General features: G+C 44.2%; 1 protein-coding gene and 1 pseudogene across 1 annotated transcript; both read left to right on the forward strand.

Annotated features, from left to right (window-relative positions):
* LOC130712155 (multiple C2 domain and transmembrane region protein 5-like) overlaps positions 1-26399 on the forward strand; it is a 35269-nt pseudogene extending 8870 nt beyond the window's left edge.
* On the forward strand, positions 323-1443 carry LOC130710136 (uncharacterized). Its single transcript, XM_057559293.1, has 2 exons — positions 323-678; positions 772-1443. The coding sequence occupies exons 1-2, from the start codon at positions 583-585 to the stop codon at positions 1363-1365; spliced, it is 690 nt and encodes a 229-aa protein (XP_057415276.1). The 5' UTR covers positions 323-582; the 3' UTR covers positions 1366-1443.

The raw sequence follows: 26399 nt of genomic DNA on the forward strand, positions 1-26399 counted from the left end.
TGCCTACCACTGAAGAGGTAGATGAACAACCACATGATAACATTGAAACTATTGAACCAAGTGCAGCTTGGACTGCATGGAGAGACGCTTTGGCAAATGAAATGTATAATGATTGGGTTAATCCTTGAGGCCACTTGTAGTGATTTTATGTCTGTTGAGTTTGTTTGATACACCTTGAAGTGATGGTGTTTTCATTGAATTTGGAATTTTTTTTATGGAACTTTCATTCAATTTTCTATGGATATATAAAATTTCCTACAGTTTTTTATTGCTACTTTTTATAGTTGTCTTTTGCATTATATTATTTGTACAGGCATGACATCTGAAGTTACACAACAAGCTGTAAAAGTTAAAGTAGAGCGTAGGGCTTAGAGTGATGAAGAGTTTAATGCGTTATTGGATTACTTGGAAGAGGCTGTTGCTAATAACAAAAGGTGTGACGCTGGGCAATTTAAAAGTGGTACTTTTAAATGGTTGGAGCAAAAATTAGAAGCCAAGTTCCCTACAGCAGGCTTAAAGGTGAAACCCCATATTGAATCCATTGTTAGGAGGCTTAAAAATGAGTATAAGGAATTATATGACATGCTGAACACAAGTGGTTTTGGATGGGATGAAGTGAACAAGAAAATTCTTGTTGATAGCGATGATGTTTGGAATTCCTACATTCAAGCTAACAAGGTTATCCAATTGTTATTATTTATTGAATGTCTTGTTTATTTTTTTCTATATTAAATAGTTGATGTGGCTATTTTTACTGTTTCTTGCATGCAGAAAGATAACATTGTGAAGAATTATAGGAACAAAGTGTTTCCTCATTTTGACCGGTTGGTGATAATTTTTGGGAAAGATCGTGCCAATGTTGTTGAGGACCTGGACAAAGAAGCTAATACTCATGGGAACAATATTACTGATGAACATATGGAGGAAGTTATTGGGTTAAGTGATGAAGATATTCAAGATGTCACTCAAACAATGTCCACTAATCAAAATAAAGTTAAGGAGAAAATTACTCACTCTGAAGTTCGCAGGGCAAGAAAAAGGTTAAAAGGAGAAGATGCAATTGCCAACAGCATGGACAAGTTTGCTGACCAGCTAGTGGAAGTTGTTGGAAAGTCTGCAGATAGGATGGGACAAATGGCTGAAAGTGTCAAGTGCATGGCTGAAGGTGTTAAAGTTGTTAAAGACTTTTATAATGATTCAAGGGGAATTGCTGATGAGTTGATGAAATTGGAAGATCTCACACCTAAGGAGCGCAACAAGGCTGGTCGTTTGCTTATGCAAAACCTTCCAATGGTGCATTTATTTTGGGGTTTTCAAGGCGAACACAGAGTTCAATTTGTGAGAGATTTACTTGAAGATAGCTAAGGGCATTGCAATTTGGAGTTACAAAATTTTATTATGCAATTAAAAGTTATAACAGTTAGTAGATGAAGGAATTTGATCACGTTTTCTATTATTATAATTTGATGTTACTTTATGTTTTTTTCCACTAGAACTTAATATTTTATTATGGAGTAATAAGTTTGGCTATTATATATATGGTACACTAAAAATGTACAGTTCTTACTTATTTTTTATATAATTACGTTGTTTGAAGTTTTTGTATGAGACTTGTTAGACATCAAAAATATGTTACATAATATACCGTAAACTTTTGGTATGACTTTAAAATTTTTGTACTATAAAATGCTATATAGTATACCGTAAATGTTTTCTAAAAATTTTACTATTTATTTTCTGAAAAGTTAATTCAATAAACTAAAAGGATTAATTTTTTTAATAAAGGGTATTTTTGTACATATATTTATTTTTTATACTATCCATTGTTATCCATCACTTCACCAAACGTAGGATTGTATTAAGTTAAACAATACGAGAAGTTATACGATGTCTCACCAAACGTTGTATAGTATTAAATTTTTATCAGGCCTAATACTATCAGGCCTTATACTATCAGGTCTTATACTATACAGCGTACCAAATAATTGAGATTTGAGAGAGTAATAAAACAATGAAAAATTATGTAACATGGACAATTGCAATGTGAGAACTTAAAGTGCAACGTGGGATGTGCAACTTTGATAGTTATTAGTAGTATTGTGTTGTATTAGCAAATTTACATTTTTCCGAAAAATTAATAAATAAAGTAGTTGTTGTTTATACATTTCCAAAACTAAAAAAATTAAATTGTTTTACTCATAACATTTAGGTTTTTAATGACTTATATATATAGTATTATATAAGTTTGCTCTTCACTCATTATTTCTTCTCTAAAAAAAAAGAAATTTTTTTCATCACTTCAACATTTTCACCTTAGGCCCCAAAATCTCTCTGCACGGCTCGTGTTAGTAGGGTTGGGGAAAAGAACCGGCCCGATCCGGAACGTGAAGGTGCGAAAAACACTAGAAATGGGGGGTTTGAATAGAGTTTTTGAATCTCGGGTATACTTTTCGGCTTTTTCAAAACTCAAAGATAAAAACTAAGTGCTGAATGATAGGAAGTAAAGCACACGAGTATTTTATCCTGGTTCACTTGAGATAAAAGCTCAAGCTAATCCAGTCCACCTGTGAAGGTGATTTCTTCCTTCTTCTGATGAAGGCAATCCACTAAAATCAATGAGTGTTACAACTGCACTTTGCAATCTGCTAAGTGACTAACAGTACACTGATTTTTCTCACTAGTATCCTCTTAAGAAGTTGATCTACCGATCCTCTTAAGACTAGCTAAATACTGAATCAACCTTGATTCAGTCCTCTCAAGATCCGACCAACCTTGGTCTCTTGATGAACTTTACAATATGATGTAAAAGGTTTCGGGTTTACAATGAGTGCTTCTAACAAGCGAATAGTAAACTCAGAAGTTTAAGAATAGTGAAGAAATAATGCTAAGAGAATGGTTCGTATATGTTGAATATTTTCAGCAGAGTTTCTTAGTCTTTTTCTTCTTTCTTCAGCCTTTATATACTCCAACACTTGTGATGTAGCCGTTGCTAGGGTTTTATCCGTTGGAGTGGCAATTCTGTAATATCAGACTGCTAGGCTGTGCAAGGTAGGTGGCGGACAGACTGAGACTTGTACGACGTTGTACTGTGATAGCGACCTGTCCTGTCACCAGTTGACTTGTGATGAAGGAGCTTCAGATGAACGTTGATGAAGCTTCTGATCATCGTCAGATTGAAGCTTGGAGTCTTCTGACCATGCCACTTCTGCTTCTGAACGAGTTCCTCAGAACTTCTGATGGTCAGAGCTAGAATAGCCTGGGTCTTCAGAACCAACTTCTTGCAAGTCTTCAGAACTTGAGTCTTCTGCTTCTGGACCGTTCCACTGGAACATCTGGTCTTCAGAACTTCTGACTTGAGTTCTTCAGATATTCTTGAGAGCTTCCATCTTCAGAGCTTCTGAAGTATTTGCCACTGTTCAGAACGAACATGATAGATTAAATAGCTCTCTTTTTAGTAACCCTTGGTTCTTCTTCTTCTGAACGAATAGGCTTGGGTCAGATTCAGAACCTGTTTGTCACAACTTAAAAAGACAAACGTTAGGGTACCACAATTGTTCATCATCACAAACCTTAATTGTAATCATTAAAACATAGAGATGCAACCACTGATCAAACCTTGATCTTACAATCTCCCCCTTTTTGATGATGACAAAACAAGTATTTTGATGAACAATTTTTACACAATAAACTAAACAGTTTGCTATGCTCTTTCTGAATCTAGGACAGCACCTGTTTCTGAGCTAGGGTCTCCCCCTGAATCTATGACTTGATGAATTTGTGAAGATTCTAGATTCGGAGTCTGGTTATGAGATCAGAATTTACGCTTGAAGAGATGTATACTCATCAGAAGTGATGGTTTCAGAACTTAGCGTATCTCACATAATAACATAGAGTCTTGTCCAGATATAATTGGAATAAAGCGTTAGAAGCAAGATTAGTTCAAAATGTATTCCTTATCTGAGACGCTTGACATTATCTATGTGCTATAAGTATTGATACTCCTCTACTGGTTTTATGTAATATAAAAATTTATCAAAACCAATTTATGTACTCCCCCTTTTTGTCATAATCAAAAGGAGTGAAAAACACAATCAACAATAGCAATAACAGAGAAGTGATGCAAATAAGATAGGTTATTATTATTGAATGGAGAAAAAGTACAAAGGATCGAGAGGAAAGAAGAAGACTAAGCCTAGACAAACAGAAAAGCTCGAGAATTCTTGATGGAGAGAAGTTGAAGATGGAGAGGACGAATGTCCTTATCAATTGAGGCTAACTGAGTAGCCAAATCTTCCTTCAAGGCAACATTCTCCTGGACAGCCTCTGGATCCGCTTCATGATGATCTTCCTCATATTCCAGAAGCATGAAAATGCCCTGGAGCTGAGCTTCGATGTCCTCCTGGCGATTGGTCAGACGGAGGAGATCATTTAGAACATCTTGAAGGTTCTGAAGATAGTGAGTCTGATGAGAAGTGAGCCAACAGGTCAGAAGATGCTCAATCTTCTCAAGAGCTTGAGAGATCTGAGAGGAAGAAAGATTAACACTCCATGGAAAGACTTGGTCAAATACCAAAGTCTTGAGGTCAGAAATTAAGTCGACATAAGTCATTCTTGAACTATGGAGAATGGAACAGAATGATAAGGAAGTGAATGGCGTTGTGATGGAGAAGAAGGATTGCGGAGATTATAAGGAGAAAAAATAACAGAAAATCATGCATAAAACTTATCAAATCATAAAGACATGTGAGTTACTAAACGTACGGTGCATTGAATCAGATAGAATAATTAAACAGAGTCAGCATAAAGTAAATGCAGTCATAACAATTAAATGTATGCATGATAGAGATGAGGAATTCAAGGCTTGGAAGAGGAGGGAAGGTTGTCCATGAGGTACTTCATGATTGCTTCCATTTTGCCTGAGGACTCTTGAATTTGCTTGCTTTGCTCATTCTGAATACGTCCTTGTTCCTCAACCATCTGAAATAACCTCTGCTGATCATTCTGAATTCTGTCAATTCGGGCAGCAAGAACTTCAACTTCTGGAGCTGGATCAGATGTAGGAACTTCTGGAGCTTGAACATGAGGAGCAACTTGAGCCTCTGATGATATTGCAATATCAACTTGAATTGGCCCTTGCTTCTGAACTTCATCAGCATCTGCATCTTCCAGAATGACTATGCCATCTGTGCTTTCTTCTTCTTCCTCTGCTGATACCATGACAGCATCTTCTGAGGTGCATTCAGAGACAACACATGGTCTTTCAGCCATAGCTCTTCTCAAGGGTTCACAGACCTTGTGTAGCACTCTCTGCCTCTGCTCATAGGCCCTTTCGGATGCATCATGAACTCTTAGTCTTTTCTCCCTGCTAAGTTGCTTCTGAAGTTCATGACCTTTGCCTTCTGGCCATCTCTCAAATGCAGACCATAGACTATCAACGAGAGAAGCATCAAACTGATTATCAGTTACCTGATACAGCCAGTTCAGCCTTCTGGTGGCCTCTTCAGAAAACTCCTGAATGAGTTGAGGAAGATTCTGAGGAAGGAAAGAGGTGGCCAGGGTCAGAACAGGCTGAGGAGTTCTGGCAGCATTGGAGCTTGAAGCATTTGATTCATCCATGTTCTCTGAGAGAGTGGAACCAATCTCATGAACCTTCTCTACGCCTGAGTGATCTGATTCATCCATATACTCAGCTTCAGAAATAGTATCTGGCCTTTGCCTTGAGGTGACAGTCTTCTCAGGTGAAGTGAAACTCAGATCCTGTGAGTTGACTGCTGAGTAGTTAGACAAAGACACATAGGAGGTCTCAGCAGCATCTGGAATCCGATCTTCAAAATTGGAATCAATTTGTTGAAGAGGCTTCACATTGAAAGGCGGCTCAAGGATCTGGACATCATCATCTTCCTTTTCTTTCTCAGCAGGGATCTCACCAGTTTGGGTTATGAGAAAGGTGTGTGGAGTGGATGCTGGCTTGGGAGTGAATTGCTCAACTAAGGTTTTTAGAGTTGCCTCACTTTGAATAATGCCTTGAATGAAGGAATTGAAAGGAGGTACTGGTTCAGTTGAGATGGATGTGGAAGAGGTGTAAATTGGAATGGAAGGGATGGCTGTGGTAGCTGTTTGGATGGTTGAAGTAGGAGCTTGAGGTTCAGCTTGTGTGTGAGTTTGTGTTTCAGGTTGAGTGGGTGCTGTTTGGATTAAGGTAGGTATGGAAGTAGATATAGGCAGGGGTTGTTCAGGTATAACTACTAAAGCAGAATCAGAATTAATGCTTTCAGTAATTACCTTACTGGGGCTTCTGATGGGTGAGGTTCTGGTGAGTTTGACAGCCCTTGCTGGATCAGAAGTTCTTTTAGATCTTCTTTCACGTTGTACTTCTGAAGCAGATTCAGAAGCTTGTTCTGCAACTGTCTCTCTCTGCTGAAGGGGACCTTTCAGAGGCAGCTTTCTTCTTCTTACCAAGTGTACCTCATCAGAATTTGTGGATTCTTCAGCCTCTGAGGAGTCTCTTATACCCTGAATCACATTCTGGATGATCTCATGGTCATCCTGCTCATCTTCCTCTTCCTCAAGAATGATTTTGCGTCTCTTAGCCCGAGGCCTGTCTTCATCTTCAGTCTCCTCACTTGAGGGGTCTACCCATGTGTCTTCTGAGCTTTCAGAATCAGACATTTGTTGTTGTTGAGTTGAGGTTCTCTTCAGAGGCCTTTCAGAAGATGGTTCCCTGATGATCACAGTCTTGGAGGCAGCCTTCTTCTTTGCAGGTTCCTCTATCAGAATCCCTTTTCCCTTAGGATCTGAGGGCTTGCTGCTTGTTGCTCTCCTGGATTTCCTGGTAACCAGTTGAGGAGGACTTTCAGGAAGAGTATTGACAAATTCTGTAAGGGTGATTGGATCACCTTGACTTCTGAGCATCCTGACATATTCCAGAATGCATGCTGGATTGTCCTTCTTGGACCAAATGGGAAAGTCATCAATGGGGTAATTTCTCCGACGAACTTCATCAGAGGTGTCTTCTTTGGGAGCAACTTTAATCTTCTCAATGATCTGCATTTTCTTCAATTTTGTGCCATTGAGAGCATCACCAACTGTCATGGCCAGATCTTCGTGAAGTCCAAGATCTGATAGAGTCTTGACAAGCTTATTTTGGACGAAGATGTCTGACAGCAGCCTTCCATACGGAATGTAAGAGATGAATCTTTTGTTCTCAGAACCAGTTGTGGTCCTTGATTTTTCAACACATTCCTTCAGATAATTGAAAAGTAGGAATGGCAGACATATAAGCTCACCAGTTGAAATATAGTACATGATTACCTTCTGAGTTGCATTCAGGTAATCAGTTCCTCCAGTTCTGGGGTGAATACAGTGCATGAAGATCTTTTGCCAAATCTTCATTTCAGACTTCAGGTCCTTAATGTTGTACTTGGTTTTCTCGTAAGACCAGTTATCATAGAGCGCCTTGTTGACCACGGTCCTCATTCCAGCAACATTTGCTTCAACATTCTTGATCCTTTTTCCCTGCTGAAACTCCATACCCAGCAGTTTTGCTATAGATTCTTCAGAGATCACAATTTTCTTGTCCAGTACATGGGAGACGACGTAGTAGTCGTTGCAAACTGCATTCTTCCAGAACTCTACAACCAATTTGTGATAGACTGGACCAACGAGCCTGTTGAAGTACCCAGACCATCCTTGCAACTCGACTTGGTTCCTAATATCAAACCCATGTTGAGCAAGATTATCAAAATCAACTCTTGCTTCGCAGCACACACTCAGTTCTTCCACTTTCTTTGCACAGGTGACAACATTTGGTGCATTCAAAGTCTTCTGTGCTTCCTCGAATCTTTGCTTCTCTTGATCTTTGGCAGTTTGTTTGGTAGAAGCAGAAACATTCGCCTTAGGTTTCCTTGATTTGCCCATGATTCTTAGAGATGGAGGTTTAGGGTTCAGAGAGAAAGGGGAAATGATGGAGGAAGAAATATGAATGAATGCAATGCACACGGATAGTTTCAAAACCGTAAGTGTAAGTGAGTGGGAGATCGTGTGTGACAGTGCATATAGTGGGTTTAATGGTAACCGTTGACAGTTTTTCTAAGAAATTAAAGGCAAAATCAACGGTTATAAAGTATATAGTCTGAAAATAGCATAGTAGAGGAGAGAAGACATCATCATTATAGCAGATATACCACGCGACTCAAGGAACTATGTCACAAATGAAGTGACACGTGTAATGTTGTCTACCACGGAAGTTTAACCAGTGGGTTAAGTGCTTCTGATCGAGTAACTTCTGAAAGGGGTAACATCTGATGACTTCAGAGGTACCATGGTCAGAAGTTCTGAAGAAAACCTTACTCTGGAAAAAAATCCATGTTCAGGTTTTCAAGAATAAATAAAAACCTATCTTCTGCCAAGGGCTTAGTAAAGATATCTGCCCACTGATGGTCAGTATCAACATACTCTAATGATAGAGTGCCCTTCTGAACATGATCACGAATATAATGATACTTTACCTCTATATGCTTTGCTCTTGAGTGTAGAATGGGATTCTTGCTGAGTGAAATAGCAGCTGTGTTGTCACAGTAGATGGGAACTTTCTTCATAGACAAGCCATAATCTTCTAGATGATTCTTCATCCATATGGTTTGTGTACAGCAAGTGGCAACTGAAACATATTCTGCTTCTGCAGTTGATAGAGCAATTGTGTTCTGTCTCTTGCTTGACCATGTGACAAGATTTGATCCAAGGAAGTGGCAGCTTCCAGAAGTGCTTTTCCTTTCCACTCTATCTCCAGCAAAGTCAGCATCACAAAAACCTGAAAGTGTATACTATGATGTTTTTCTATACATCAAGCCAAGGTTAGTAGTTCCTTTCAGATATTTGAGGATCCTCTTAACAGCAGTTAAGTGAGTCTCTCTAGGATCTGATTGGAATCTAGCACAGAGATGCACACTAAACAATATATCAAGTCTAGATGCAGTTAAGTAAAGAAGAGAGCCTATCATTCCATGATAGAGCTTCTGACAAACCTTAGAGGAAACTTCCTCTTTCTCAAGAATGCATGTTGGATGCATTGGAGTCTTTGAGATGTTGCAGTCACTCATGTTGAACTTCTTCAGAAGTTCCAGGGTGTACTTCTTCTGATGGATGTAGGTGACTCCTGGTCATTGATCTATTTGAATTCCCAGGAAGTATTTAAGTTCTCGCATCATGCTCATTTCAAATTCAGCCTGCATTAACTTAGAGAATTCCTTGCACAAGGAGGGATTAGCAGAACCAAAAATGATATCATCAACATAAATCTGAACTATAAGAATGTCATTCTTATAGGTTCTGCAGAAAAGAGTATTGTCACCTTTACCCCTTACAAACTCATTCTGTAGAAGAAGGGAGCTGAGCCTTTCATACCACGCTCTGGGAGCTTGTTTTAATCCGTAGAGTGACTTCTTGAGCTTGTAGACATGCTCTGGATGTTTGTTGTCCTCAAAGCCTGGAGGTTGCTTGACATACACTTCTTCTGAAATGTAGCCATTGAGGAAGGCACTTTTGACGTCCATCTGATGGAGAATGATGTTGTGATTTACTGAGAAGGAAATCAATAGCCTTATAGCTTCAAGCCTTGCTACTGGAGCAAAGGTCTCAGTGTAATCAATTCCCTCTTGTTGACTGTAGCCTTGAGCTACCAGTCTTGCCTTGTTTCTTGTTACTTCTCCTCTTTCATTTAGCTTGTTTCTGAACACCCACTTGGTTCCTATGACATGGAAACCTTTAGGTTTAGGCATTAAGGTCCATACATCATTCTTGGTGAACTGATCTAGCTCTTCTTGCATTGCTTGAATCCAACCTTTGTCTTCAAGAGCTTCATCAACTGATTTCGGCTCAATGAGAGACACAAATCCCTTCAGACTCAGAAGAGTCTCTTCTGAAGGTTTGAGCATAGACCTGGTTCTGACGGGAGCATCTTTGTTGCCAATGATCAGTTCTTCTGGATGAGAAGCAACTATTCTTTTCTTCTTCTGAAGTTGATCAGAAGTTGTTGGAACATCTTCAGATGCTTCTGCCTCTGAAGCAACATCCTCTGGGCTTTTCATTGGTTGATTTGCTTCTGAACAATCAATGCTTAAATCTGCAAATCTTTCAAACAGCTTTGACTTTTCTGAGCCAAGCTTATCATCAAATCTAATCTGGATAGATTCCTCAACAGTTTGATGAATAATATTATAAATTCTAAAACCTTTAGATCTTTCAGAATAACCAAGAAAATAACATTTTAAAGCTTTAGAATCGAATTTACCCAATTGCTCCTTGGTGTTGAGCATGTAGCAACAGGTTCCAAAAGGATGGAAGTAAGAAATATCAGGTTGCCTTCCTTTGCATAGCTCATAAGGAGTTTTCTCCAGAATTGGTCTAATGGAGATTCTGTTCTGAATGTAGCATGCAGTGTTGATTGCCTCTGCCCAGAAGTGCTTGGCCATACTTGATTCTTGCATCATGGTGCGAGCCATCTCCTGAAGAGTTCTATTCTTTCTTTCAACTACTCCATTTTGTTGAGGAGTGCGAGGACAAGAGAAGTTATGGGAGATTCCTTGAGAGTTGAATAAATCTTCAAAAGCTTTGTTCTCAAATTCTCCACCATGGTCACTTCTGACAGTAATCACGGAAGATTGAAACTCCTTCTGAACTTGGGTAATGAAGTTGGTAAACACAGTATGTGTTTCATCTTTGTGCCTTAGGAACTTTACCCATGTCCACCTGCTATAATCATCTACAATGACTAACCCATACTTCTTTCCTCCAATGGATTCAGTTTTCACTGGTCCAAAGAGATCAATGTGGAGTAGCTCAAGGGGCCTTGTTGTAGATACTACATTCTTTGCTTTAAAAGGCTTCTTGGTGAATTTACCCTTCTGACAAGCTTCACATAGAGCCTCTAATGAATACTTCAGATGAGGCAATCCTCTGACGAGATTTAGCTTGCTAAGTTGAGAAATTTTTCTGAGACTTGCATGTCCTAGACGTCTGTGCCAGATCCATTGCTCATCATTAACTGACATGAGACACTTGACCTTCTGAGATAGCAGTTCAGAGGATCTGATCTTGTAAATATCATTTTTTCTCTTCCCAGAAAATAAAACAGATCCATCTGTTTGACTAACAGCTTTGCATCCGGTTTGATTGAAGATCACATCGTAACCTTTGTCAGCAATTTGGCTTATGGAGAGCAAGTTGTGAAATAATCCTTCCACCAGAAGTACATCATTGATAACTGGGATTTTTCCATATCCTATGGAACCTTTTCCAATAATTTTTCCCTTCTGGTTTCCTCCAAAGCCAACGTCCCCTCCTGACTTAAGCGGTGTCAGTTCTTGGAATATAGACCTTGTGCCCGTCATGTGTCGCGAGCATCCACTGTCCAGGTACCATGACAGGTGTCTTAACTGAGCTGCATAAGATGACTGCAACAGGAATAATTTTCGTTTTAGGTACCCATATCTTGGGTCCTTTCTTGTTAGTTTTCCCAGAAGTTCTTGGAACTTTGGGTGCAACAGGAGGATAATGCATAGGAACCTGAGTATAGTATCTAGACATGTCAAGTTTGAACTTTCCCTTTGGTTTCACCACCTTTGGTTTAACCTTCTCTGGAATGACCGTGCCAGCGGGAACGAAATGCTCATGCAATGGTTCGCGTTTGGGCTCAGATGACTTATCTTTCATGGATTGAAAGTAGCCAAGGCCACTGTTCCCATTTCTGCTCATGCCATAGATCATTGAAGCCATAAGACTTCTGTCTATGCCCTTTGCAAGGAACTTTTGAAACGCTTTCTCATATTTTGTCTCATACTTAACATCAGATGATGCAAGTTGATCTTCTAGCACATCATTTTTAGCACGAAGAACAGCATTGTCATTAACAAGAATATAGTTTTCATCCATGAGTTCAGAGACTGACTTCTCATGAACTTCTATAGAACTGGTTTTTGCAGCATATTTCTTTTTGAGCTCTTTATGCTTATTTAGCAGAATATCATGTTTCTTCATTATTTCAGATAAGGCAGTTCTTAGCTCAGATAGAGAAAAGTTAGAGAATACCTCATCATCATTCTCAGAGTCTGAAACATCTTCTGAAGCTCCAGCACCTCTGCTAGTGGTAGCCATTAGAGCCTCCACATCTTCATCTTCTTCTGACTCAGCTTCATCAGAATCAGTTGCATCAAAGGTTATGAGTGCTTTCTTCTTGAAGACTTTTCTTGGTCTCTTATCCTTCTTAAGCTTGGGACAGTCACTTTTGTAATGCCCAGATTCCTTGCACTCGAAGCAAGTGACTTCCTTTCCAGATGACTTCTTCTGACCAGATGAAGATTCATATCTTCCTGAACTTTTCTTTGGTCCTTTGCCTTTGCTATGTTTGTTCTTCCAGAGTTTGCTTAACCTCTTTGTGAAAAGAGACAGCTCTTCATCATCAGACGCATCTGACAGCTCTTCAGATGAATTTTCTTCTTCTGCCTGATAGGCTTTTGCTTTGTCAGACTTTGACTTAAGAGCAATAGACTTGTCTTTCTTCTGAGGCTTGTCTCCTTTGAGTTCAATCTCATGGCTTCTGAGATGACTCACGAGCTCTTCTAACTTCAAGGAGTTCAAATTTCTGGAGAGTTTCAGTGCAGTGACAAAAGCTCTCCACTCCTTAGGCAAACTTCTGATAATCTTCTTGACATGATCACCAGTAGAGTAGCCCTTGTTTAGCACTCTGATTCCAGCAATCAGAGTTTGAAACCTTGAGTACATCTCCTCAATGGTTTCACCATATTCCATCTTAAACTGCTCATATTGTTGCATGAGAGCAAGAGCCTTGCTTTCCTTGACCTCTTCATTTCCTTCATGCGTCATGACCAAGGAGTCAAAGATGGATTTAGCAGTTTCTTTGTCAGAGATCTTCTCATACTCAATATATGATATTGAGCTGAATAGCATGGACTTCGCCTTGTGATGATCCTTAAAACGCTTCTTCTGAGCGTCAGTCATTTCAGAACGAGGGATCTTCACACCTGAAGCATCTACTGGATCAGTATAGCCTTCAATGAATGTTCTAGCAATGAACATTGAAGAAAGGTATAGTACCTAGAGAGTGGAGGATTGTGCTAGAGAGATAATGAGAATGAGAGAGAGAATGCTGAATTTCATGCGTGATTTCATCAAATGAGCCAAAGTCCCTTACAACTGATAACTACCTCCTATTTATAGAGCTTGGGTACTACCTATTGGGCCAATTGGGCCTCCGAGATCAAGGCCCAATTTAAGGCCAGGGCCCCACCTCGGGGCGGGCTACATGCTGGGCGTTGCCCCTCTAGGGACTCGCCCAGTCCACTAGTCCACAAGACACCGAGCTCGAAGTATGAGAGCTAAGTGTGTCTTTTAAATGCCTTTACATGTGCTATAATACACTGGGATTTGAGCTGCCAACATGGCTTAAGAAAAGAAAAGCAAACTACGTCGCCAACATGGCGTGAGCAAAAGGAAACTAGCATCTTTAGCCACCTAGTCCACTGACTTGGCGAGCAACCCGAGCCGGCAAGTCTACAAGTCCACAAGTCCACAAGTCCACGAGCGGCGAGAGCGATCGCTCCGTGCTGGCGATTAACTGGAGCAGGTACATGATCGTTCGCCGGCGGGAAAGGTGGCAGGCATTGGTCACGTGCTGATCATCCAACCATGGACTGGCAGTATTCCCGGTCGAGCGACTAAACTTTGTCGCTGGTATCACCTGTCAGGCGATGGCGTTTGGTTTCTTCAGTGGCGAGGCCTTTCGCGCTTTTCCTTATTTCAAAACCCTTTCAAATCCCTAACTGCCCTACGTGACTGCCCCACGTGATGTGTCAGTTACATCAATTTCCCTCTTTCTCCGGAACCGTCACTTCACTTTTCATAACCGTCCCATCGTGTGTAGTAACTCTCCATTACACGCGACCCACCTTCCCAAAACCATCATGACTTCCAACCTTCCACACGCGTCCAACACGCGTCACCCTTCCAGCTTCCCCCCTTCTCCTATAAAAACTCTTCTTCCCTACAATCATCCTTTTCCGAGACCTCTCTTTACTTCCCTAATCGCTTACCAAACTCCCTCTGCCCACTTCCGTTCTGGAACCGTCGCTTATCACCCTTTCCGCTACCTACTCTTCACATCCTACTCCAGTGAGTCCCACTGTCCTTATCTCTGCATTATAAACATACTCATCTTTCCCTTTTTTTTTTTACTTCGCTGTCTTCTAAAAATGGCTTCAAACCCTACCTCCCCTAATCACTCCTCTTCCTCCTCCGGAAGCGACCCTGACTCCACCGCCGCCGGCGGCCTTCGTTTAGAGGTCCCGGAGATCCCTCCTTACTGACTAAAAACCTACGCCACTCTGCCCCTTCCAGTCCAAAGAGCCCCCACTCACGAGGCTATAGACCAACCCTCCATTTTCCAGGATAGCGATCTCATTGTGCAATTCGTGAACTCCCTGGGTGGTTTGTCTAGTGACGATGAGTTTAACGCCAAACTCAGGATCTGGATTTGCAGTCCTGGGGATCGCCCCTGGCTTCATAAGCCAAACGGCGACGTAAAGAGATCCCACTTTTTCTTTGCGTATGAATACATGTTTAGCGAGCTTGGAATCAGGCTTCCTTTCTCGCCCTTTGTCCAAACCGTCCTCCGCGACATCAACGCGGCTCCCTGCCAACTCCACCCCAACGCTTGGGCCTTCATTCGGTGCTTTGAAATCTTATGCGCCGCGGTTGGCATCGCCCCATCTCCCACCAGTTTCTTCTACCTCTACGATGTTGACCCCAAGTCCATCAAAAACAGAGGATGGATTTCCTTAAAGGCCCGAGCCGGCCGGAAGTGCTTGAATCCCCACAAAAGTAACGCGAAGTCCTCCTTCGCACGGAAGTACTTTCGTGTGGCGGTTCACCCTGCCTATCCAGAGGCCTTTACTCTTAGGGACGGGACCGTCCTTTTCCCTCTTTACTGGACGGAGAAGCCTAATGGGATTACCGATCCTTCAGAGGAATCCTTGTCCACCAACGACAAAGCTTTTCTGAATCTCCTTGCCCCGCTCCCCATCCTTGACTGCTCAACAGTCCTTGAGGGCGCTGACCACTCAAAGACTCCCAAATACCTAGGTCGTCCATAGCTTGGTTTTCTTATCAACATCTTCTTTTCTCGTCTCCTGAGTTGTCACTGATGTTTTTTATTGTTGCAGAAGATATGAATTTCACGAACGCCGAGCTCCTGAAGGCCCGCGAGAGGAGAATGGTTCGCTTTTCCCCAAAGTTCAACACTGAGGGCGACGTGAAAAAGCGAGGCGGTGCCGAGAACCAAGCTGAGGGCGCCAAAGCTCCCAAGAGGAGAAAATTGGTCAAAGCCTCCTCCGGCGCCGGCACCTCCAACCCTGGCGCTCAGACCTCCACTGCTGCTGCGCCTAAAGGCAAAAATGTCGCTGAAGCCTCCGTCGCCGCGACCACCGAGACAACCACCGTCCCGGCTCCTACTTCTGCCACTGCCGCCGCCGAGTCCACTGCTGGCGCCACAATCGCCTCCTCCGGTGCCATAGCCACCTCCGCTGACACAAACACCAACATTTCCCAATCTCCGGCTGTTGAGAAACCCGCTGCCACCAAAGCTGTCGCATCTTCCGATACTCCTGCTGGGGAGAAAGAAAAAGAAGATGAAACTCCGAAATCTCCCACCCGCCAGGACGCACCTCCTAGCCCACCCCCAACAAATGATGGGGGCTCCATGCCCTCCCCGCCTCATCAAGAGGAAAGATCCTGCCCTGGTGCCGCCATTACCTCTGAAGCAGCCCGGATTGAGCAAACTCCTGCTCCCGAGGGCAGTTCTTCAAGCTATTACAATATGCTCCCCAACGCCATCGAACCTTCAGAATTCCTGCTCACTGGCCTCAACCGCGACGCCATAGAAAAAGAAGTGCTGAGCCGAGGCATCAACGAGACTAAGGAGGAAACCCTTGCCAGTCTTTTACGCGCTGGGTGCATCTTTGCCCACGCGTTTGAGAAGTTCAACGCCGCCACCGTTGAAGCTGAGCGGTTGAAGGCCGAAAGTGCTAAGCATCAAGAAGCCGCCGCTGCTTGGGAAAGGCGTTTCGACAAACTGGCGACGCAGGCAGGAAAAGACAAGGTCTATGCCGACAAGATGATTGGCACGGCGGGAATTAAAATCGGCGAACTGGAGGATCAGCTGGCGCTGATGAAGGAGGAAGCGGATGATCTTGACGCAAGTCTTCAAGCTTGCAAGAAGGAAAAAGAGCAAGCTGAGAAGGACCTGATCGCCAGAGACGAGGTGCTGGTTGCGAGGGAGTCAGAGCTCGCCACATTGCGCGCTGAGCTGGAGTTAGTGAGGAAAGCGCTGGCGGAGCCAGAGAAAAAGTCTGCTGAGTCCTTGGCCTTGGCGAAGTCTGATATGGAGGCGGTGACGCAGGCCACGTCCGAGGAGATCAAAAAAGCGACCGAAGCTCATGCCGAGGCCCTCGCCACAAAAGATGCTGAGATTGCCTCCCAACTGGCAAAGATCAAAGGGCTAGAGGACGAGTTGGCGACGGAGAAAGCCAAAGCCACTGAGGCGAGGGAACAAGCCGCTGACATTGCCCTTGACAATCGCGAGCGCGGCTTCTACCTTGCCAAAGATCAGGCCCAACATTTGTACCCGAACTTTGATTTCAGCGCTATGGGAGTGATGAAAGAGATAACCGCTGAAGGACTGGTTGGTCCTGACGATCCTCCCCTGATTGATCAACACCTCTGGATGGCGACTGAAGAAGAAGAAGAAGAAGAAGAAGTAGGAGAAAAAGACAGAAACAATGAATAATGTAATCAATGAATAATGTAATTTTGATGTCACTTAGCCTTTTCCGCCCTCTTGTAATGCACTTTTCCACCATTCATATATATAAGCACCCTTTCGCCATAGCTTTTATATCGCCGTTAGATATTTTGTAAATCATGTTGGAATGCTTTCGCCGTACATTTTTGGTCGCCGCCTTCTTATTGCTTAAAAAATAAGAATGAATTTCATAGTTTATCACCCCACCACGCCGGAGTAATAAAATACTCACCATCCTGAGTGTCCAAGCACTCGCCTTCCACCTTATTCATTCGCCGACCTTATATCTTGTGCTATTTTTTCACGCGTCATATGATTGAATTACGCCTAACGACTTCGTGCATTAATTTTAGCTAGGACTTGTTGCTTGGTATTCCACCACAAAGACTTTAGACGTTTTCCCCAAAGGAAGAAACGGCCTCCATTCTCGAGGGCTTCGCCCGGGGCTTTGCCCGCTCGGGGCTTACAATGCTTGGATCCCAATGGCCATTTGGGGGTCCCAAGACTTTTGCCTAGTTAACGGTGCTCGTCGTATTCTGGCGAGACTTACCCAGCACATCGTTTACGGGACCGGCGATCACGTCAGACTTTCCGGGGGGTGATTCCCAGGCGTCAAAGGTCATTTGTGGGATCGCCGCCACCTTTAGGGTTCCAGCAGGCCCCTTTGGGGATCAAGCTTGTCCCACTTAGTGACCGCCGTAATTCTTTATGTCGATCGGCAATTCCGATCGTCAGGGAACCCCTGGAATTTTTGGACACGAATTTCGTGAATTTTCGTTTTATTTTATTGATGGAGCGCCTCATTAAAAAACTCCTTTCGGAGAAAAAGAGCACGCTTCGTTATTGCAATACATTGGAGAATTTGAAAACACTTTTCAGAAAATTTTAAAGATATCTGGCTCTGGCGACTCCACCTTGTTCGCTTTCTCGCCTGCGATCAACTATAATAGTAACGCAAGCTCAAACCATTGAACGACCGAGGTAGCCGCCTTCCATCAAGCTCTTCTAAGTGATAGGCCCCATTACCAAGAACTTTAATAATGCGGTAGGGCCCTTCCCAGTTAGGCGTGAGCTTGTTTCCCGGGACTCCCGATCGCCACTTGAGGACCAAGTCGCCGACCTGCATATCTCGGACGCGAACCCTGCTGTTGAACTTTGCCGCCACACGTTGCTTCATCGCTGTTTCCCTAATGTGCGCCTCGTCACGCGTTTCCGACAAAAGGTCCAACTCCGCCGCCATATTGGCTTGATTCTCCCCTTCAAAATCTGGCTGGGTTCGCCATGTGAAGTTGTCAATCTCCACTGGCAACATAGCATCAACCCCATAGGTCATTCTAAAGGGGGTTTCCCTTGTAGTGGATTGCACAGTGGTGTTGTATGACCATAGCACCACCGGGAGCTCCTCCAGCCAGGCTCCCTTAGCCTCCTTGAGTCGTCGCCTTAATCCACGCAGGATTACCCTGTTTGCAGATTCCACTTGCCCGTTTGCTTGTGGATGCTCCACAGAGGCAAACCTCATCTGTATGCCCATTTCCCTGCAAAATTCTCTAGTTTGGGTGCTTGAAAACTGGGTCCCGTTGTCGGATACAATCGCCCTTGGGATCCCGAACCTGCAAACAATTCGCTTCCAGTAGAAGTTGACTATCTTCGCAGAGGTTATTTTGGCCAGGGGCTCGGCCTCAATCCATTTAGTGAAATAATCCACCGCTACCAATATAAACTTCATTTGCGATCTGGCGATCGGAAAAGGCCCTACTAGATCCACCCCCCACATGGCGAAGGGCCATGGGGCGCTCATCGTGACCAGCTCTTTTGGCGGTGCCTTAGATAAATCAGCAAACACTTGACATTTTTTGCATTTTTTCACAAAGTCCATGCAATCTTTCCTGAGGGTGGGCCAGTAGAATCCCGCCCTCAACACCTTGCAAGCCAAAGATCTCCCCCCAATGTGGCTTGCGCACACTCCCTCGTGCACCTCAGACATTATCGCCTCGTATTTTTCCGGCTTTACACATTTTAACAATGGCACCGAAAAACCACGGCGATACAAATGTCCATCGATGAGAGTATAGTGGCTCGCCTCTCGCCGTTGTTCCTTCGTGCATTGCTCCACTTCCGCTGAGTCCCCCGCTAAGATGGACAATATAGGCCCCATCCACGTCGCTCCCCTGTCCACGCATGCCATGAGCTCGCCTTCAATGCTGGGGAACGCCAGCATTTCCTGAATCACACTTCTATTGTTGCCGGGCTTCCGCGTGCTCGCCAATTTGGCCAACGTGTCCGCCCGCTGGTTTTCAGTCCGAGGAACATATTCCACCACAACCTCTTGAAAAAGTGTCATCAAATATCGCACGCGCTCAAGGTACTTGATCAGGTTGGGATCCTTGACCTGGAAAGTTCCCTTCACCTGATTCTCCACCAATTGTGAGTCCGTTCTTATCAACAAGCTCCCGATCTTCACTTCCCGCGCCAACTTCAACCCGGCGATGAGAGCTTCATATTCTGCCTGGTTGTTCGTTGCTTTGAACTCGAATTTCAGCGATTGCTCCAATACTAGTTCTCCCGGTCCTTCCAACATTACTCCCGCGCCACTGCCGCTGCTATTGGAGGATCCATCTACGAAGAGAGTCCACTCTTTCAAACCGATCTGGAGTAACCTCGACCACAAAATCAGCCAGCGACTGTGCGCCAACCTTGCCTCGTTTATCATATTGCAACCCATATTCGGACAATTCAACCGACCAGGCGACCAATCTGCCTGACAAATCCGGTTTTTGCAACACTTGTCTCAGGGGTAAATCCGTTCGCACCCTTACTGGAAAACTCTGAAAGTAAGGTCTTAACCGCCGGGCGGTGACGAGGACCGCCAATGCTGCCTTCTCGATTTTCTGGTATCTGACCTCTGCGCCCTGGAGTGTGTGGCTAACGAAATAAATAACTCGATGTTCGCCATCCACCTCCTGCAATATCACAGAACTCAGAGCACTATCACTCACAGCAAAATACAAGTGTAGCGGGTGCCCCTGCATTGGTTTTGACAAAATCGGCGGTGATGACAGGAGTTCTTTGAGGCGAACAAAAGCTTCCTCACACTCCGCTGTCCACTCGAATGCAGCATTTTTCCGAAGACACTTGAAAAATGGGAAAGATCTATCGCCAGACTTAGGGAGAAAACGAGATAGAGCTGCTATTCGCCCGGTTAAACGTTGGACTTCTTTCACATTAGAGGGACTTTTCATCTGCTGAATCGCCTTGCATTTGTCTGGGTTTATCTCTATTCCTCTGGATGTGATCATGAATCCCAGAAATTTGCCACCCTGAACACCAAAAGAGCATTTCTCCAGGTTGAGGCGCATATTGTGCTTCCTTATCTCGCCAAATGCTTCCTCCAGATCTCGATGATGATCCAAACCACGTACTGACTTAACGATCATATCATCGACGTAAACTTCCATGTTTCTCCCCACCTGCCCAGCAAAGACCCTATCCATCAATCTTTGGTAGGTCGCCCCAGCGTTCTTTAGTCCAAACGGCATGGTGCGATAGCAATAATTGACTCTGGCGGTCATGAAAGCCGTTTTGTCCTCGTCTGCCGGGTGCATGCGGATTTGATGATAACCAGAATAAGCATTCATCAAGCTGAGCAGTTCGTTGCTCGAGGCACCATCAACGAGGCTATCAATGCTGGGAAGGGGATACGAATCTTTTGGACATGCTTTGTTTAAATCTGTGTAATCTACACACATTCGCCACTTCCCGTTCGCCTTCTTCACCATTACGACGTTCGCCAACCACGTCGGATACTTCACTTCCCTGATGAACTCTGCCGCCAGCAACTTGTCAACTTCCTGTTGAACCGCCTTTCCCTTGTCTCCTCCCAAGCACCGCCTGAGTTGTGAAACTGGCTTGACACTTGGATTCAATGCTAATCGATGGCAGATGAAGTTTGGATCAATTCCAGGCATGTCTTTGCAGCTCCAAGCAAACAAATCTAAGTTCTCCCCAAGCAGCTTTGTCAGGCGTGTCTCCTGCTCTTCCGTCAGTCTGGTCCCAATCTTCAAAGTGCGATCGCCAAACTTCAACGCCTTCGTGTCTTCAATTGGCGTGGGCCTGTTTACCCGCCCCTCGCCACGTGGGTCAAGATTTTCATCCGAAGCTTCAATTTCATAACATCTATGACCGACCAACGCACTTTTCTTGCCGTACAAGTTAAGGCAGTTATTGTAACACTCCCTCGCCATCTTCTGGTCCACCTTCAGCTTTCCAACCGTTCCACTGCTTAACGGATACTTGACCGCCAAATCGGCTGTTGAAATTACAGCACAAAGGCGATTCAATGTATTTCGCCCAATAATGACATTGTAAGATGCCACCACCTGGAGAACCAGATACCTTACCTTCAAAACCCTGGCACACTCATCTTCCCCGAATATTGTGTCTAGATCAATGTATCCTCGCACCATTACTTGCTCCCCCGCGAAACCTACTAAGGTTCCCGCATATGGAGTCAGATCATTGTCAGTTAGTCCCAACTTGTCAAATGCATCACCATAGATAATATCAGCTGAACTACCCTGATCCAAGAGTACCCTTCTAACATTGAAACTGTTCATCCTTAACTGCACTACGATCGGGTCATCCTTATGAGGCTTTATTCCCTCAAAGTCTGCCATCGAGATTGTTATGTCAGGGTGCACGAATCCAAAAGCGACCTCATGAACGGAATTAACCGCACGAACATGGCGTTTCCGCGCCGCATGGGTGTCGCCACCGCCGCCAAATCCTCCAGCAATGGTGTTTATGGTCCCGACGGGCGGTCCTGAGTGTTGAGCGAACGTGTCATCAGCCCCTCTTGTGGCGATAGCCGCTGATTCTTGTTTTTTCTTGCCCTTAGTGTCCGCTCGCTCCTCTTCTCGCTTATGCGTTTTGTTGTGATCGCCGTTGTTGCGCCACTGGCCTTGGCGATTCCCTTGATATCCCGCCCGAATCAACTTATCAATTTCCCGCTGCAAAGTCCAGCAGTCGTCCGTGCCGTGCCCGGCGGACCGGTGGTATTCACACCACTTCTTGGGATTGGCATCCCGTGATTGATACTTAGGGGCCTCCGGCTCATCCACTAGATTTGCGCCCCTCGCCTCTCGGAGTATATCCGTTAATTCAGTATTCATCACCATGTCAGCTTCCTCCCGCTGGCGATGGGATTTGGATTGCCACGGCCGACGTTGTTCATAATCGTCACGCCGTGGATACAACTGCTCCTTGGTCGGCCTCAATGCCGCCTTCCCTTTATCTTGCCTTTGCTGCTTGCCATCCCCCTTATCTTCGCCATTCTTATCTTTTTTCACGCGCTTGGGCGACGTGTCGCCCTTTTCCAACTTCGCGCGCTTTCTTTTGAAAGCGTCGTCCTCCTCGTCAAGGATATAAGTGCTGGCGCGAGCACGCATCTCTTCCATTGAGCGCGCCGGCTTACGTGTTAATTTGCTGTTCAACCATCCCGGTAGCAAACCGTTTTTAAACGCTAGAGCACAAGCTCGAGGCTCCTCGTCCTCTACTTTGACCGACGCCGCGCTGTACCTTGCCATGTACTCCTTCAGTGACTCTCCTTCTTTCTGGCAAATATTGTATAGGTCATTGATCGTCACCGGCTGATTCTTATTCGCCGAGAATTGCACTAGAAACTTGGATGAGAAGTCTCTGAAATTTGAAATCGATTCGCGCGGCAAAGTTGTGAACCACGCCATCGCCGTTGATTTGAACGTCGATGGAAACATCCTGCACTTCACCGCATCTGACGCCGCAATTATCACCATCTTCGTATTGAAATACAGAAGATGATCCTTCGGATCGGAATCCCCGCTGTAAGAATCCAGAACCAACGTTTTCATATTATCCGGAATCGCCACACTCTCCACATCCCCCGAGAACGGACGGAACTCAGCCACGGAATCTGCTTCTCTGCTTCCATCGTCCCGCTGCTCGCGAAGGTAGAAATCCAACTGAGCCTGTAGATGCTCATTCCGCTGCTGGATGTTGCCAATGCTGCGCATCAAGTGGCGCCATTGCTCCTGTGTCACCGCCGGTTGTTGCTCCGGAGCAGGTGAATTCTCTGGTGAGCGCTCCAGAGATCCAACCTTTGAAGGCGATGAAGGAGGTGGTGGTGATGGAGGAGGAGAAGGCGGCTGTACTCCCGCCGTTCGTACCGGAGAATCCAGGATCACACGATGAGGCCGCCGAGGCGGCGAAATTCGCTGTCGCACTGGTGACTGATGCTGCCTCCTGCGTCGAGTCTCCATCCAAGTCAAGAACGATGCAAACTCGATCGGAAAACGAACACCGGTTACAGAATCAAAATCAGAAGACCAGAGAATTGACTAATCCCCATTAGAGATAACTTCCTACACAATCAATCCACGTGAATGGGAGTAGAAAGTTTACAGTCCCCACAGACGGCGCCAAATGTTCTAGCAATGAACATTGAAGAAAGGTATAGTACCTAGAGAGTGGAGGATTGTGCTAGAGAGATAATGAGAATGAGAGAGAGAATGCTGAATTTCATGCGTGATTTCATCAAATGAGCCAAAGTCCCTTACAACTGATAACTACCTCCTATTTATAGAGCTTGGGTACTACCTATTGGGCCAATTGGGCCTCCGAGATCAAGGCCTAATTTAAGGCCAGGGCACCACCTCGGGGCGGGCTACATGCTGGGCGTTGCCCCTCTAGGGACTCGCCCAGTCCAATGACCATATCCCAGAGATCTGGGTCAGTGCCAAGGAAATAACATTCTATTCTATCTTTCCAGTACTCAAACTTTTCACCATCAAAGATCGGTGCTCTGAGTTGATTGTTGTTGTTGTTGTTGTCAGCGGAAGTATTGGCTTGGGCCATTGTTTGTTTTTCACACAAGGTTCTGGATCACTGAACACTGTTAGGTGTTAAAATCAGAACCGGAGCTCTGATGCCAATTGAAGGTGCGAAAAACACTAGAAAGGGGGGGTTTGAATAGAGTTTTTGAATCTCGGGTATACTTTTCGGCTTTTTCAAAACTCAAAGATAAAAACTAAGTGCTGAATGATAGGAAGTAAAGCACACGAGTATTTTATCCTGGTTCACTTGAGATAAAAGCTCAAGCTAATGCAGTCCACTTGTGAAGGTGATTTCTTCCTTCTTCTGATGAAGGCAATCCACTAAAATCAATGAGTGTTACAACTGCACTTTGCAATCTGCTAAGTGACTAACAGTACACTGATTTTTCTCACTAGTATCCTCTTAAGAAGCTGATCTACCGATCTTCTTAAGACTAGCTAAATACTGAATCAACCTTGATTCAGTCCTCTCAAGATCCGACCAACCTTGGTCTCTTGATGAACTTTACAATATGATGTAAAAGGTTTCGGGTTTACAATGAGTGCTTCTAACAAGCGAATAGTAAACTCAGAAGTTTAAGAATAGTGAAGAAATAATGCTAAGAGAATGGTTCGTATATGTTGAATATTTTCAGCAGAGTTTCTTAGTCTCTTTCTTCTTTCTTCAGCCTTTATATACTCCAACACTTGTGATGTAGCCGTTGCTAGGGTTTTATCCGTTGGAGTGGCAATTCTGTAATATCAGACTGCTAGGCTGTGCAAGGTAGGTGGCGGACAGACTGAGACTTGTACGACGTTGTACTGTGATAGCGACCTGTCCTGTCACCAGTTGACTTGTGATGAAGGAGCTTCAGATGAACGTTGATGAAGCTTCTGATCATCGTCAGATTGAAGCTTGGAGTCTTCTGACCATGCAACTTCTGCTTCTGAACGAGTTCCTCAGAACTTCTGATGGTCAGAGCTAGAATAGCCTGGGTCTTCAGAACCAACTTCTTGCAAGTCTTCAGAACTTGAGTCTTCTGCTTCTGGACCGTTCCACTGGAACATCTGGTCTTCAGAACTTCTGACTTGAGTTCTTCAGATATTCTTGAGAGCTTCCATCTTCAGAGCTTCTGAAGTATTTGCCACTGTTCAGAACGAACATGATAGATTAAATAGCTCTCTTTTTAGTAACCCTTGGTTCTTCTTCTTCTGAACGAATAGGCTTGGGTCAGATTCAGAACCTGTTTGTCACAACTTAAAAAGACAAACGTTAGGGTACCACAATTGTTCATCATCACAAACCTTAATTGTAATCATCAAAACATAGAGATGCAACCACTGATCAAACCTTGATCTTACAGAACGGACCAGCCCAGCCCAAACCGAGTCATGCAGATCGGGTTACAGCGGTCCACAGGTTCGCGGGTGAGAAAAAACTAGCCCAGGCGGTTTTTGGCGGTCGAGTTCGGTCCAGGAAATAAAACCCAATGAAGACCGAACCCGACCGCTGAACATATATAAAAAAAAAAACAGAGCCCAGCCCAACCCTAACCCATTTTAACGCAACTTCCTAACCAAAAAAAAAGATTTCACTGAAGTTCGGGCCCAACCCTAACTTAGCCCAACCCTAACCTATTTTAACCAGTGACTTAACCCTAGCATCCACACTCCAACCCGCTGCTCACCCTCATCAGTCATCACCCTCAACAACCAAACCTAGCACACTCATCTCCTCCTTCTAGCACTCACTCTCAGCTTGCTATTGCTTTCTGCCTTTCTCTCTCATAAACCCTAATGCTCTCTCTCAGAAACGGCACTGACGGCTACACAACAAGGGAGCGTTACGTTGCCGATCAAGATCCAAGAACCTTGATGAGGACTCGATAATATTTTCAATCTCTGTTTTATTTGTTTGATGAGGAAGGCCATCTCCTCGGCTCCTCCTCTTCTCTGCTTCTTCCTTTGATTTTCTTTTCAATTTTTTTTTGTTCTGTGAAACCCGTGTGAACTGTGAACCCTCTTCTCTGCTTCTTCCTTTGATTTTTTTTTTCAATTTTTTTTGTTATGTGAAACTCGTGTGAACCCACCCTGTTAACCCGAAACCCGTCTAACCCGAAACCGAATTAACCGTTGTTTTAAATCGGTCAGAAATGGATTGGGAAATTTGTTGATTTCCACCCGCCCACACCCGAAAATTTGACCCGTATCCGGCCGAACCGACCGGTGCCCAGCCCTACGTGTCAGGTTATGTAGATAGTGTCTATGAGGCTGAGCCACCACTGAGGGAATATGTGGTCAAATACATGCTAGATGTGGATTCACACAGGTGGAGCATGAGAAGGAGTAAAGCTAATTACTTCATGATACTGGAAGTTCTTGGTGGGTTAACAACAATTGGAAGGTGGCTTGATTATATCTGCAGTTGGAAAATCTCTCTCAAGTCCATTCTTATCCACATCGTTTTCATTGTACTAGTTCTTTATCCAGGGCTAATTCTTCCCACAATTTTCATGTACCTTGTTTAGATTGGAGTTAGGAACTTCAGGAGAAGACCAAGACACCCTCCTCATATGAACACTCCTCTATTTCTTGCTGGTGTTACTCTTGATGAATTAAAAGAGTTTGATACATTCCCAACTTTTCTAGCTTTTCAAAGTATCCTTACTCATAGTCTAGTTTAA

The sequence above is a fragment of the Lotus japonicus genome, chromosome 4 (genome assembly GCF_012489685.1).
Source record: "Lotus japonicus ecotype B-129 chromosome 4, LjGifu_v1.2".
NCBI lineage: Eukaryota > Viridiplantae > Streptophyta > Magnoliopsida > Fabales > Fabaceae > Lotus > Lotus japonicus.

Excerpts from the sequence above, each read along its gene's own strand:
- LOC130710136 (XM_057559293.1), top strand. The coding sequence starts at position 583 with ATGCTGAACACAAGTGGTTTTGGATGGGATGAAGTGAACAAGAAAATT. Across the intron at positions 679-771 it reads CCTACATTCAAGCTAACAAG|AAAGATAACATTGTGAAGAA; the intron begins GTTATCCAATTG and ends TCTTGCATGCAG.